The 12,411-nt window shown below is 28.8% G+C and overlaps 2 protein-coding genes across 7 annotated transcripts in view; one reads left to right on the top strand and one right to left on the bottom strand.

The window, feature by feature from the left end:
- The window catches only part of Ubr3 (Ubr3 ubiquitin ligase), an 89,381-nt gene that overhangs the window by 18,045 nt on the left and 58,925 nt on the right, over nt 1–12,411 (top strand). For all 5 annotated transcript variants that reach the window (XM_067052677.1, XM_067052679.1, XM_067052678.1 and 2 more), the window contains 3 exons: nt 548–727; nt 2,782–3,008; nt 3,093–3,248. In XM_067052677.1, the coding sequence (XP_066908778.1) occupies nt 548–727; nt 2,782–3,008; nt 3,093–3,248 (563 nt within the window). The remainder of the gene's footprint in view (nt 1–547; nt 728–2,781; nt 3,009–3,092; nt 3,249–12,411) is intronic.
- Nucleotides 5,984–12,411, bottom strand: part of orion — a 10,549-nt gene continuing 4,121 nt past the window's right edge. Inside the window, exons 1-9 of one of the 2 annotated variants that reach the window (XM_014434329.2) lie at nt 10,703–10,778; nt 8,259–8,804; nt 7,959–8,100; nt 7,665–7,837; nt 7,412–7,594; nt 7,098–7,321; nt 6,780–7,018; nt 6,478–6,625; nt 5,984–6,381 (exon numbers count right to left, since the gene is read on the bottom strand). In XM_014434329.2, the coding sequence (XP_014289815.1) occupies nt 6,075–6,381; nt 6,478–6,625; nt 6,780–7,018; nt 7,098–7,321; nt 7,412–7,594; nt 7,665–7,837; nt 7,959–8,100; nt 8,259–8,783 (1,941 nt within the window). In that variant the 5' untranslated portion in view covers nt 8,784–8,804; nt 10,703–10,778 and the 3' untranslated portion in view covers nt 5,984–6,074. Of the gene's footprint in view, nt 6,382–6,477; nt 6,626–6,779; nt 7,019–7,097; nt 7,322–7,411; nt 7,595–7,664; nt 7,838–7,958; nt 8,101–8,258; nt 8,805–10,702; nt 10,779–12,411 lie in introns of those variants that run through there. The other variant, XM_014434328.2, reaches the window with a different exon arrangement.

The following is a 12,411-nucleotide window of genomic DNA, read 5'->3' as shown; positions in this document are numbered from 1 at the left end:
ACTTAGACTGACAGCGATCTCGTAGTTACTTAAACTGGATTTTAGTATTAATGATGTTAATATAATATTTTTTTGCATACTTCATACAAATAACACAAACAAAAGTGTTGGTCCATCTCATAAGTTTGAAAGTTTCATCCAGCAGTCCAATTGCACCTAACATGTTATGTAAATAGCAGCTTTATATATACCAGTTATTTAGCAAGGTTGGATTAAATACATCTGGTTAGATACTTTATGATAGATAGAATTTGATACAACAATTTACTTTTCAAACATGTTTAAACAATTCAACAGATAATTTAAACAAACAACAGTGAAAAAATTCAGCTAAACAGTGATGTTTGTTTCTATAATTTAGTGATATATTATTCTGTCATTTGATTATTGACAGATATTTCGTTATCAGGTGATGATGGCGACTATTTAATTTAGTAGTGTGTGTTGTTAGACTATACATGGAAAAATATTATCAGTATAAAAAATTAGTAACATTGCAGGAATACAATAAAGCAATACTAATTTTAATTTTCTCTTAATTTTTCAGATCCAGATAAGAATTTCCATTACGTTGTGAATTGTGGAGCACAAGTTATGAAAGAACATTGCTACTGGCCTTTAGTTTCAGATCTGAATAATGTATTATCCCATAGGCCCGTAGCTGTTAAATTTATGAGTGATGACAACTTGCTTGAGATATGGTTTGCGTTTCTTTCTATGTTTCAAGGTAAAGAATATTTGTGTTTATCACTTATTTTGTGAATGTATCCCTGTATTATTTGTGTATGTATATAATCCCTATCTATGGGTATTCGATCAGAACATTAATTCTTTTAGTATATAGTGCTATTGCTGGTAAAATAAGTAATGTGGACTGAATTGTTAAGGTGATAAAATAAATTAAACATTATAAATAAAATTGAAGCCTCTAATTCTTTATACTACAGTAAGAAATAATTGAATATAAGGTGTATGCCAAACAGGTTATAATGTTGCTTTGTAAAAACTTTTAACATTTACTATGTGAATTTTATATTGATATAAAAAACAATTTTTATTTGGAAGAACTGGTGAATTAGAAAGGATATATGTAAAGATTGAAGTTCTCTGTGAAATGTGTTCTGAAGATCTTACTTGGTTTGTTCCTTGTCTTCTCACTCCTGCTTGGTGTTGGTGTGAATTTACTCACTTATGATGAAATGTAAAGAAACTTATCCACTCTTGAGCTCAGGTCTTCTCTTGTCACCTTTGTTCTTTTGGGTTCCAGGTTAGCAGGCTTTTTGTTAGTATGCTTGCCTATAGATGGCTGCAGCTTCTTTCTCTTCATATGATAATTTTGATAATATTAATAATAATTCTGAATTTAATTTCATCCCTGAAAACCTGATATTACGTTATGATACTCTGTTGCTCTATATCAAACCCATGTTTTCTGACTGATGAAATGGTTCTATTAATTGTTTAACTTTATAACAAATTATGGTTAAGCTTATCTGCTTTCTTTTATATTTCAGCTTCCTCTTTCTCAGTGTTATTTCTTTTTCCAGTTCTTGAATCATGATAATATTGGAATATTCACAAGAAACTAATGATTCTATATAGATATTAATCTAAATGTAGTTTTTTTTTAATAGGGTGTTTGTTTTATTCATGAAGCCTAAGAAGATAGAATACATTGCAATGAATCTTCATATTCTATTATTTAATTACACTGTAATGGCATTATAACAATAGCTGTTAAATCTCAGAGCAACAAATTTAACATGATGTGTTTGAGTTACAAGGCTTATTCCTTTTACTTGCAGCTTCTCTGCTTTTTCTTTCTTTTTTTTTATGGCAACCATTAAAATAAAAACTTCTCAAATATGACAATATGTTGAGTATACTGTTAACCCAGCATTAGTTGCAGCTGATCTGAGAGATCATAAATGAACATTTTTAAGACTCCCTGACTACATAGGGGCAGGCCTGCACTTCTCTTCCTTCCTTATTCATCACCTTCTGCCAGTAATTATGATTCAAAGAACCTAATATACTTTTCAAGCTTTAATATCATAGATAGCTCTGATTAACATGGTAATACTTAATCATACCTTCCACTGTTATCTTACATATGGCAATGCAGTAAAGATATCTGAGATATTTCTTCTAGAACGTGATCTGACAGATAACTGCGACCTGAAAGATCTTGGTTTAGGCTAGGTCTATTGCTGGATTAAAGTTAGTTGAAGTGTATATATAAAAAATTTCTGTTACATTAGGCAGGCAATTATATAGGCATATTAAGGAGTCTCTTGCCAGTTTTGTGTTAAATATTATTAAATCTACCATCTAAAAGCCTCTTATCTACAGCCTCATTTACTAATTGGTTCAGTACGTCCTTCTCTTTAATGATTCATTTCTTATACAGCTCATCAACTTAACACACCCAGTTCAATCGCCTTAAGGTATTGTTTTTCCTTTAGTATCTGGTACAGTATTTCTTCAAGTTTTTAATCCATTTTCATTTGTTTATATCGTCATTCTGTCTGTAAGTTTAACATAAACCAAGTCATAAGCAGTTTGGTCCGAACTATTCAAATAAAACCGCCGCTTCTCACACAATTCCAGTTTTTGAACACATCCATTGCTAGGAATGAAAGTTTACTTCAGAAGAAGATAAGGTGCTACTTTCATTTAGGAATCCAGCTTAGTTCAACAAAAACAAATTTTCTTCTAAGGTCATTGTGTATGTAATAATTATTATATTATTTTTATGATTATTATTATTATTTTTTTTAGGAATGAATGTAAATCAAAGGGAACTGTCACAGCATGTTGAGTTTGAACCAAATACTTATTATGCAGCCTTTTCTGCAGAACTTGAGGCTTCAGCTTATCCAATGTGGGCCCTCCTCACTCATCTTAGGGATTCAAGAACAGTCAACCTTACTCATAGAGTACTTACCGTAGCACTCAACACTTTACAAGACTGGTTCGATGCTATAACAATGACAACGCCTAACATTGTGAGTGACTAATCTTGAAATATGAAGAAAATTTATTTACATTTCATTGACGCTTTTAAATTAATTTATGTTATATTTTTTAAGGTTGAAAATTATCAAGTATCATTTCATTTGCCGCTTCACCGATATTTGGCTGTATTCATGTGTCAAGCTGTCAATCATCAAGAAAGATCACTTCAAGATGTGCTACCACCTACTAAAATTCTTCAGCTCATCATGGTCCATCCGCTCAGAGTTCAAGTAAGTCATTTTATGCTACTATAACTGCTACTAATAAAACTTTCTAAAAATTTTTTTTTAACCATCACTACAAGAATTGATTGCACCTAGGAAAACTTATAAGTACATTCTACTTAAAGAAATCTATCTACTAAAAAAAAAAATTATATAATTTGTTTTTGTACCGCATCGATTTGATATAATAACCATCTTTATCATGAATGAAGATTTAGTCCTTTGCATTCCAGTCTGAGTCTGTAGCTGATTTTTCACTTCCTTGTCAGAGCCCTCTTGCCTAAGTTTCTCACTGGGTGCCAAATTTGGACTATATTGATAAGTTTTGACATCATGGCAACAATATTAGGTTTGATGTTTTGAAATGTCTTTTTGTCAATTAATTCTAAAAACAAATTTTAAAGGCATGTGTAAGTTTAGGAATAGTGACACTCTAATGGTATGGTTAGATTTAGAATTGTAAAAATTTATGAAATATTATATTAGGACTAAAGTGACACCTTAACTCATTCTATTACCGCAACCTCAATTCAACCATAAATCAAATAGATTTTAGGGAGAGTGGGGGTCAGGAAAGTACACTGTCAGTTCAGCAATTTTCAAGGAAGTTTAGAATTTAGAAAAAAATCTGATGTATTAAGGGTGTCGCAGAAAAAAATCATTATTTCGGGAGCCACAAACTGAAAAAGATTGGGAACCTCTGATATAATCATTAATCTGCGCTGATATTTCAGCTTAAATTAATGAAGTTAATTTTTACATTTATTAGTAATAATTTTTTGTTTTCTAAATTAAATTCATTTGATGTAGAGTATTTTTATTGGTATGAAAACAAATAAAAATTATCATTAATAAGAACATATGTTATTTAAATGGATAGATCCTGAATGACCTGTAGCTTGGTGTTTGTTACCAATATAGCTAGAAATAACTGAGGGATAAATCAAAGCTCTCGCCTGTCCCTCTCTGCGTTTGGGGGTTCCAGTTCTTTTTAATTGCCAGACTTCATTAATATTACAACTGGTCCTTATGAAATGAAAATTATATCCATTTCTCCCTTTTTATTACCAAAAATATTCCAGCACTAATTTGATAGTTGTTCCTCCTGTTCTATTAGGTAGGGGTTTGAGCATTAGTGTCCATTTTAATTTATTTGTTAATTAGTTATTCATAATTTAATTTATAAGATAAACTAGCTAGTTATCTTTACATAATGTATGGTTAATTACCAACCAATGATATTAGTAATGGTGAGATTCAATGTATTTGAGGCCTTAATTTTTTTTTTTTTTTTAAATTTGTCTTTCCCTCTCTGTAGGAAAAAACCCCCTATACTTTGGGGTTTCCAATTCTTAAGTTACTAAATTTTAAAAAATATTTCAACTTTGCTCTCTGTTTTAAAAAATATTATCAATTTCTCTCTTTTTGTGACCAAAAATATTCTCTGGGCAATTTGATCCTCCTCTTCTGTCAGGTGGGGGTTTGACCATTAGTTTTCATTTGAATCTATTTTTTAATTAGTTAAATTTATTTTGTATACTGTTATACAAAATAATAATAAGCTTTCTGTTGTTTATACTGAAAAAATCATTAACTACTTCAATCTAGACATAGATTTAATTAATGATCTTGGAAATAAGAAAAAATTACACATTAGCAATTCATTTGTACAAATTTCAGTCATAACTCTCTTATTGTGAGTGCTAAAATTTAAATTGATTTTATAAAACTATTTCTAAGTTTTATCTCTACAAATATTGTTTCATATCAATTCTCTAATCAACTAGAAATATTGAAAGTCGGGAGATAATTTTATCTGTATTAGATAGGTATTAAGATGATTAGTTTCTTTTGTTTTGTTCTTTTTCCTTTATTTTTTTTTTAGTATGAATTTCATTTGAATAACAAGGACATTGAATTAAAACTGTACAAATTTTTATTGAAAACAATTTTTTCTTTTCTTTTGTATATAGTTTTTTGGTTCAAATTTAAAAAACTGTGTTGATGTAATTTTCTTTTTCAATTTCATCTGTAATTGTTTTAAATTATATTGTTAATTTTATTTATTCGAATTAGTTTAACTGAATTAGGCATTCCAGTTATATTAAATCTAGTTAAACAAATTATTTAATAAATATTAAATAATAAAAATTTAATGGTTCATATAATTTCATTTTTTGGGGAAATGTACAAAACAAAGCCTTACTTGAATAATAATAATTATTATACTTAAAATTATAGAATTATTTAAATACAAAAACTTAAAACTGACATAGAACAATAAATAACTTAACCTAGCTACTTTTGATAATTATTACAAAATCCCTAACGAGTATCTTCATTATAAATGTCTTCCAATTGGCAAAAGACTTCCCTCTAACTTGAACAAGCCTCATTTACATTAACTATTTTATATTATTTTATTTGTTTGTTATGTTTTTTCAGTATATTTGTAGAATACTAGATATGTGATTCTATTTTTACAATTTAAAAATTATAAACCTAATAGTAATTCAAGTCTTATTATAGATCATATATTAGTGCTTAGCTTTGCTATAACTAGCATCACATTAAACAACTTAATATCATAAATTTAGTTGCTAAAAAAATGATCATATTTATTTTTAATATGCTTTACTGTCATTAGCATCGCATTAAACAACTTAATACCATAAATATAGCTACTAAAAAAAAAAATAATTATTTTTAATATGTTTTTCACTGGTAACAAATCAAATTAATTCATTATAGTTGCTTATTTTTATTTTATATAATGACTAATATACAAGGTATTCTAAGATTTAAGAAGCTGGTTTGTTATAAATTCTGAAACTAGGAGGCTTCATTGATTTCTGGAAAATGATCCATTATGTGTTTGGAAAAGTCGTAGGTGATGACTTTAGGCGCAATATAGCCACCAGAGTAGTCTCGACCTTTGTGGTATATGCCGATTCCTGCTAGTGGTACTGGTGGCTGGGGTGCCACCAATTGGGTGTCTAGGAATGGTATTGTTGTCTGACCGGCATCAAGGTCAAGATCAGTTGGTCCAAATTCTACAAACTGCTCTGACTTGGAATCAATATGTGAAGCTCCAACTGTTCTTGTTGGAATATCTGGTTTTTTAAGTTTTAGTTGGGTTCTGAAACAAAATGGAGGTTATTAAGTACGATGTTTAGTTTTATAGTAAACTTCAAATTTTCTTTACAATGTGAATAATTAACATAGATATCATTACCTTGGATTTACTGCAGATACATCTGTTTTATCATTGCTTGACCAGAAACTCTTTTCACCAGACTGAATTAGTTTTCCTGTTGTGAAATTGAATTGTGCTCCTTCAACTTCTAAATTCAAATGCCCACCTACCCGTCTTAATTTTACACCTAGAACATCAATCATTTATTAATGGTTTCAAAATTTTCAGTTTAATTATCCTTTTAATGAATGATTAATGCTGCTTACTTTTTTTTTTCTAAACAAAGGTTACTAAAATCAAAAGGTAAATTTTTTAATCCACAGTAGATTTGGATAGCTTACCAGTTACCACACAGTCTTGAGGCACCTTAATATCATCTAGGTCGATTGCTCTTCCCTCCCAAGTTAGCATATGGTAATCAACTCCTACCGTTACTCCTTTATCATCTATATTATAATCTTCGACAGGTTTCCATTGTATTGTTGTCTCATTAATTCCTCCTAATGGTAGCAGTTCTCCTTCTTGTACTTGTAAATGAATAATGCGATTTACTTTTGTAAATCTTATCCCAGTCACAACCCTAAAATATGAATAATTGAACTTCAGTTGTTATTTCGTAAAAAAGTTGCTTAGGGACAAAAATAAAATTGAATGTTTACTTATTATTAGCTTTATCACTTGTAACTGCCCTTAGATTGAAATAACGGTCTGATTGATGGGTGTTTGGATCATCACAATAACACATACAAAAGGAACAGTGCCAGAACAGCCAACGCCACCATGAATCAACTTTGGCTATTGGTCTGCTACACGATCCCATTGAACCTAAAGTTCTTCCATTTTCGTAACGGATCCAATCATATCGGCGGGAGCTCTGTGAAGGCTGTAAACAAAATTTAATTTTTTATTTTTATATGATTTTTTTTCCTCTTTGTAATGGTATTCATGCATGGAAGTAAACCAAAATACTCACTGCCTGGCAAACCCACATGTCAGAATCCACAAATTGACAATCGACTACATTACCATTACACCTAGGCTGTTTTGCACAGTAATTATCTTTATAACAGGTGTACTGTTTTGTATACTTGTAAAATGGGCAGTCTTCACGACAAGTTACTTCTTTGTTCAAATCTACTTCGTTTACTAAAAATCCCTGAAATGATTCATAAGTTTCTTATCAGTTATATAATAAATTAGTAACATCATAAAAAAAGTAGTATTACCTGTAATAGTTTAGTAACTTCAGTATACGTTTTGTCTTCTTCATGAATCCTTGGATCACATCTCCAAAAGGACGCATCTGCTCGCTTCATACTTTCTTTTAGGGCATTAGCTTGTTGGGACATTCTTTCCAAGTAATTATCATGAAGCATTTTTGCCTCCGTTGTGAAATTGCCTTGTGGATAATAAAAAATAATAATTAAGGGGGCAGTAGAATTTACTTTTGTTTTTTATTAAAAAAACATTTATGGATTTTTGAACTTTTTTTTTTTTTATTTATAATTAAAATTTGTTACCTTTATTATATAATCTAAGTAAAAGCCAAGAAAAGTTTATCATTGTGTAAGCTTTTAATTGAGACAGCTGTAGAATTGAAAATAAATTGTACAATAGTTGCTGGGGTGACATTTCTGCTTCACATATATGTTCGTCAGCTTCCTACAAAATTTTTTATGTTTAGATCGGCTTTTAACTCTTGATTATTTGTCGTTATTTTATTAAAACAGAATTTTTTTTTGTCATACGTTCTTTAATTATATTTAAATTTTCATGTGCTCTTGAATTTAAAAAAAAGAAGATAAATAAAACTAACGTACCTCATTGACAATTGTGAAAACATCTTTGTGACCCTCGACATTGTCTAATACCATATCCTGTAAACTGGCTAGAGAATTTTTTACTGAGCTTGAAGATGGGGAATCATGGAGCGTTGTTTCTGCTACAGCTTTCCATGAATCACCATAAATAAGGGGATCTGGTCTTGCTTGAGATTGTCGAAACATTACCCATTTACCATTAATGGTTGCCAGTTCAATATTTAAAACACTCCAGACCCACAATGTTTCCATGATCCGTTCTGAGACTTTAGGAGGTTTTATATTATCAATTTTATCGGATAAAATCTTAAATTCCGATACTAGTTGACCATCGAGTCCTCCAGGTTTTCTTCTTGCCAGATATTGCCATTCTGGATGCCCCGTTTCTTCCCATAGTTCACCAATTTTAGTTAAAACTTCTTGACGTAAGTAATCAGATTTTATTGGTTCTAAAACATCTTTTCTTCTGTTTGCATTATTTGTATGTGCCAGTATCAATAAAAACAACAATTTAAAAACAGCCATATCAAGCCATTAACCTGCCACCTGAGAGAATTTTATTACATTTTATTACAATCTCCTTTCACATATATACATTTCTATCTGATAAGCATTAGTACCCTCCTAATTTAAAAATTTGAAACATTTGTTTATATGTTCACTAGTAAAACATTTGTTTATATGGTTAATTAATAGTGATGATGGTATTTTTAATTTTAGTTTGATTATTATATTGTTTTGGTCATGGTTGTTTTGCTTAAATAATTTTTGAATTAATAAAATTTTAAAATTGATTAATAAAATTGAATCATCTACATATAAATAACTTTTGGCTGTTTTAAGTTTTAATTACTTTTCGGTTTTATTGTAATTTTTGTTGAATGAACTAGCTCCAACTTATTTTAGTTTTTATAAGTGCTACCTAATTTTACTTACGATTCAACGATATAGCCCTTGACACTATCCGTTGAATATTTCTAAATCAATTATTTTTCTAAAGTTTTTAAAATTGTATCTATTAAATAAAATAAAAAAATCATTATTAATTGTTTTCTTTTTTGGTATTAGTAAGGTCACGCAGTTATGCAATAGATGTTTGTCGAGGAAGATCTGATTATAGGTCAAAATATGCTATCAAAGTACTCCATTATTAATCCAAGTGAAGTAAATATTTTTAAGGTTTTATTTATTCTATACAAAATCCAATCTAGTCTATTATAGACCATTATTGGTCCCATAATTACTACTCTTAAATATCTATTTTTTTTGTTACAAAAAAATTAAGAGTTTATCACTTTGTTTCCAAAAAAATATAGTTTATGTACTTCAAAGAGTTGTGTTATAAAAAAAAGTTCTAAGAATAGTTTTTTAACATTTTAAAAATAATTTATGATTTTTATATTGCAGGAGTAGTTTATATTCATACACTCAGTATTTATTTATAATTCACTTAAAAGTTTTTCCGTTATTACTTCTTGTAATTATAGTCAATTCAATCTGTCTTCATTTTGTCATAGTCCATTTAACTAAAGATGAATTTACAGTATTTTATCGTGTTTAGTTTAATTTCCTGTCAATATTTTATTTATATAAGGTCCAAATTTTTAAGTAGTTGTGTTTTTAAGTAGTCAAATGTTTTTTTCTACATACAAATCCTGTGGTAAGAGTACAAAAGGTTGATGGAACTGGCTGAAGGTTAAGTAGAACAACGTAACACCAATTGTTAGGTGTCAGCCTGTCCCAGGACCATCAGCATAGTTAATTCTCTCTTATTAATATTAAATAGATTTGATTCATTGTAGGCATGAGTTTAAATTGTTGAAATGGGAAAAGTATTTTAAGGTTAAGAGGAAGCTGGCCAAGCTGTTCTTATTTGAATGTCAAAGGTACTAATTAAACAGGTTAAGTTTTGTTATGCTTATCGCTCATCGATCTTGGACCGGAAGATGTTCTGTTCATATTAAAAAGTTACTCAACAACAACAATAATAATAATAAAAGTCAGGTTCATAAATGATTTTTTAAATTAGGATTTCACTTATTACGTACAAAGATTTTTACTTTTCTCAGTACCCGTCACCTGTCCTAATTTCGATTAGGTCCTGGAAATGAGGATTCTTTTGGTCTTATTTTTGTAAACAACTTTTCGATTCACTTATACTTTAAAGTAAATAGTTAATAATCACATTACTCACAATTTTTAGACTTTTATCCTTTAACCATGAATAAAAAAAACCTTTTTGAAATTTAATTGCGTCGTTTAACTAAGTACTGAAGATAACTGTTTCCGGAAGTTTTGTTTATTATAACAGCGAGGTTTTTTTTTTCATTTTTGTTTTATTAGTCTTTAATTTAAAAGTAAAGGTTTAATGCAAACTAAATTTATTATATTTGAGGGGTTTTCCTAGTACTATATCACTAAATTTTGCATTTAAAACGACTTACAATTTGGTAGAAACAAAGAGTTATTAAGTGAAACGATGTCCTCCAGAGCTAGCCGTATACTGGAGCACAGTCGGGTTCTGTCTCTCCCTCTCCTCTTACGTCACAATGAGCCTATTCCTCTCCTTTTGCGATTGGCTGAGACCAATGCGAAAGAATCTTTTATTGTTTAACTCAAATTTTTATTAAAAACTTGAAATAATGTAAACCGCTTTGTCATTCCTTCCGATTGTTCCGTTTTATTCTTTCATTTTATAATTATCATTATTATACTTATAATTTTTTTTTGGGGGGGGGTTGTTAAATATTAAACTTGTAAGAAATTTATTTTCAAAATTTTAATCCATGAAAAGTTATGTATAAATAATTTGTTATTATGGGAAAAAAATAACGATAACACTAAGATCGTTTTATCCTTCTTATAAAAAATTTTATTTTTATTTGGCAGGTATTATATCTTATTTAGAATATTTTTCCAAATAGCTTCTATTTGGTTAAGAAGTGTATTTATTAGATTATTTATGTATGTATACATTATTCATGAATAATCTTTATTCTACATACCCTTCTTCTGACATTATTCTAGAAGTGGAATATTATTTTAAAATTGTTTTGCAAATACAATTTTTTTTCTCCATCAAAATCAAGATAGAAACCTTGTTTATTTATGTAAAGTTTGTTAAACTCCTTGTAAGATTTTTTTTTTTTTTTTCATAACTTTAAGCAATGAAAACTTATGTATAACTAGTTTGTTGATGTTATATGGGAAAATAATTATAACCCTAATTTTACGAATTTTTAATCTTTTTAAATTTTAATTATTCTTTGAATTTTTATTCTTATGATCAAAAATTGGGGGACATTCTAATAGGCGAAGAAGGAAGTGTCTTTATTTAATTAGTTCTATATGTATATAAAATGCCTTGTCAACATTACATTAATCTTTTATCTGGCATTGTTCCCGAAGTTTAGAATAATTAATTTTTTTTTAAATCTTGATCATTATTTTTGAGTGCCGTTAGTTTTATTGATAAACAAATTCTTTGGAATTTTGTTATTTGAAAATTGATTTAATGCTTAATGACTGATTACTGAAAATTATGCATAAGAGAATAAATAAAGCAAGTTTTCTTAGTAAGACTTAAACATGTCATTATTCCACTTCCAGAACGTGTTGCAAAATTATCGAATTTTCTTTATGAACTATCTTAAATGATGGGCCTAGTAGAGACCAAAATTACTGGTAAATAAAGTATACTATTGAGAAGTTTAGGTGACGGATTTTGAAACGGAAATGATTTGCATATTGTTTCTCTTCTATGGAATGATTTATATGATTATATAATAAATTAAAGTTTTATAAACTTTTTTCCGTGTTGAGATTTTCGAGCTTCCCCAGCACCTGCGGATTTTTTTTTTTTGACTTATCACAGCTTAGGTTGGATATTTTAATATTTTTTAAGAAAGTTAAATAATATTTAATTTTCGAAACATTTTTAAGTTATATTATCACTCGCTATTTTGCCTACTTACAAACACTTGATTATTTCTTCAAATATTTTATTCTTTATATGCCTTTTTGTTTACACATCCACTATTGGTATCTAAGGATCCGTGCATGTATGGATACTTTTATTTATGCTTGCAAATAATTTAAATTAATTATTTGAAATACAAATTACTCAGTTTTATTTTAGTATTTCCTCTGTACA

The sequence above is a fragment of the Halyomorpha halys genome, unplaced genomic scaffold (genome assembly GCF_000696795.3).
Source record: "Halyomorpha halys isolate HHAL.00 unplaced genomic scaffold, Hhal_1.1 Scaffold1348.1, whole genome shotgun sequence".
Classification (NCBI taxonomy): Eukaryota; Metazoa; Arthropoda; class Insecta; order Hemiptera; family Pentatomidae; genus Halyomorpha; species Halyomorpha halys.
This window is presented reverse-complemented; position numbering and strand designations above follow the sequence as displayed.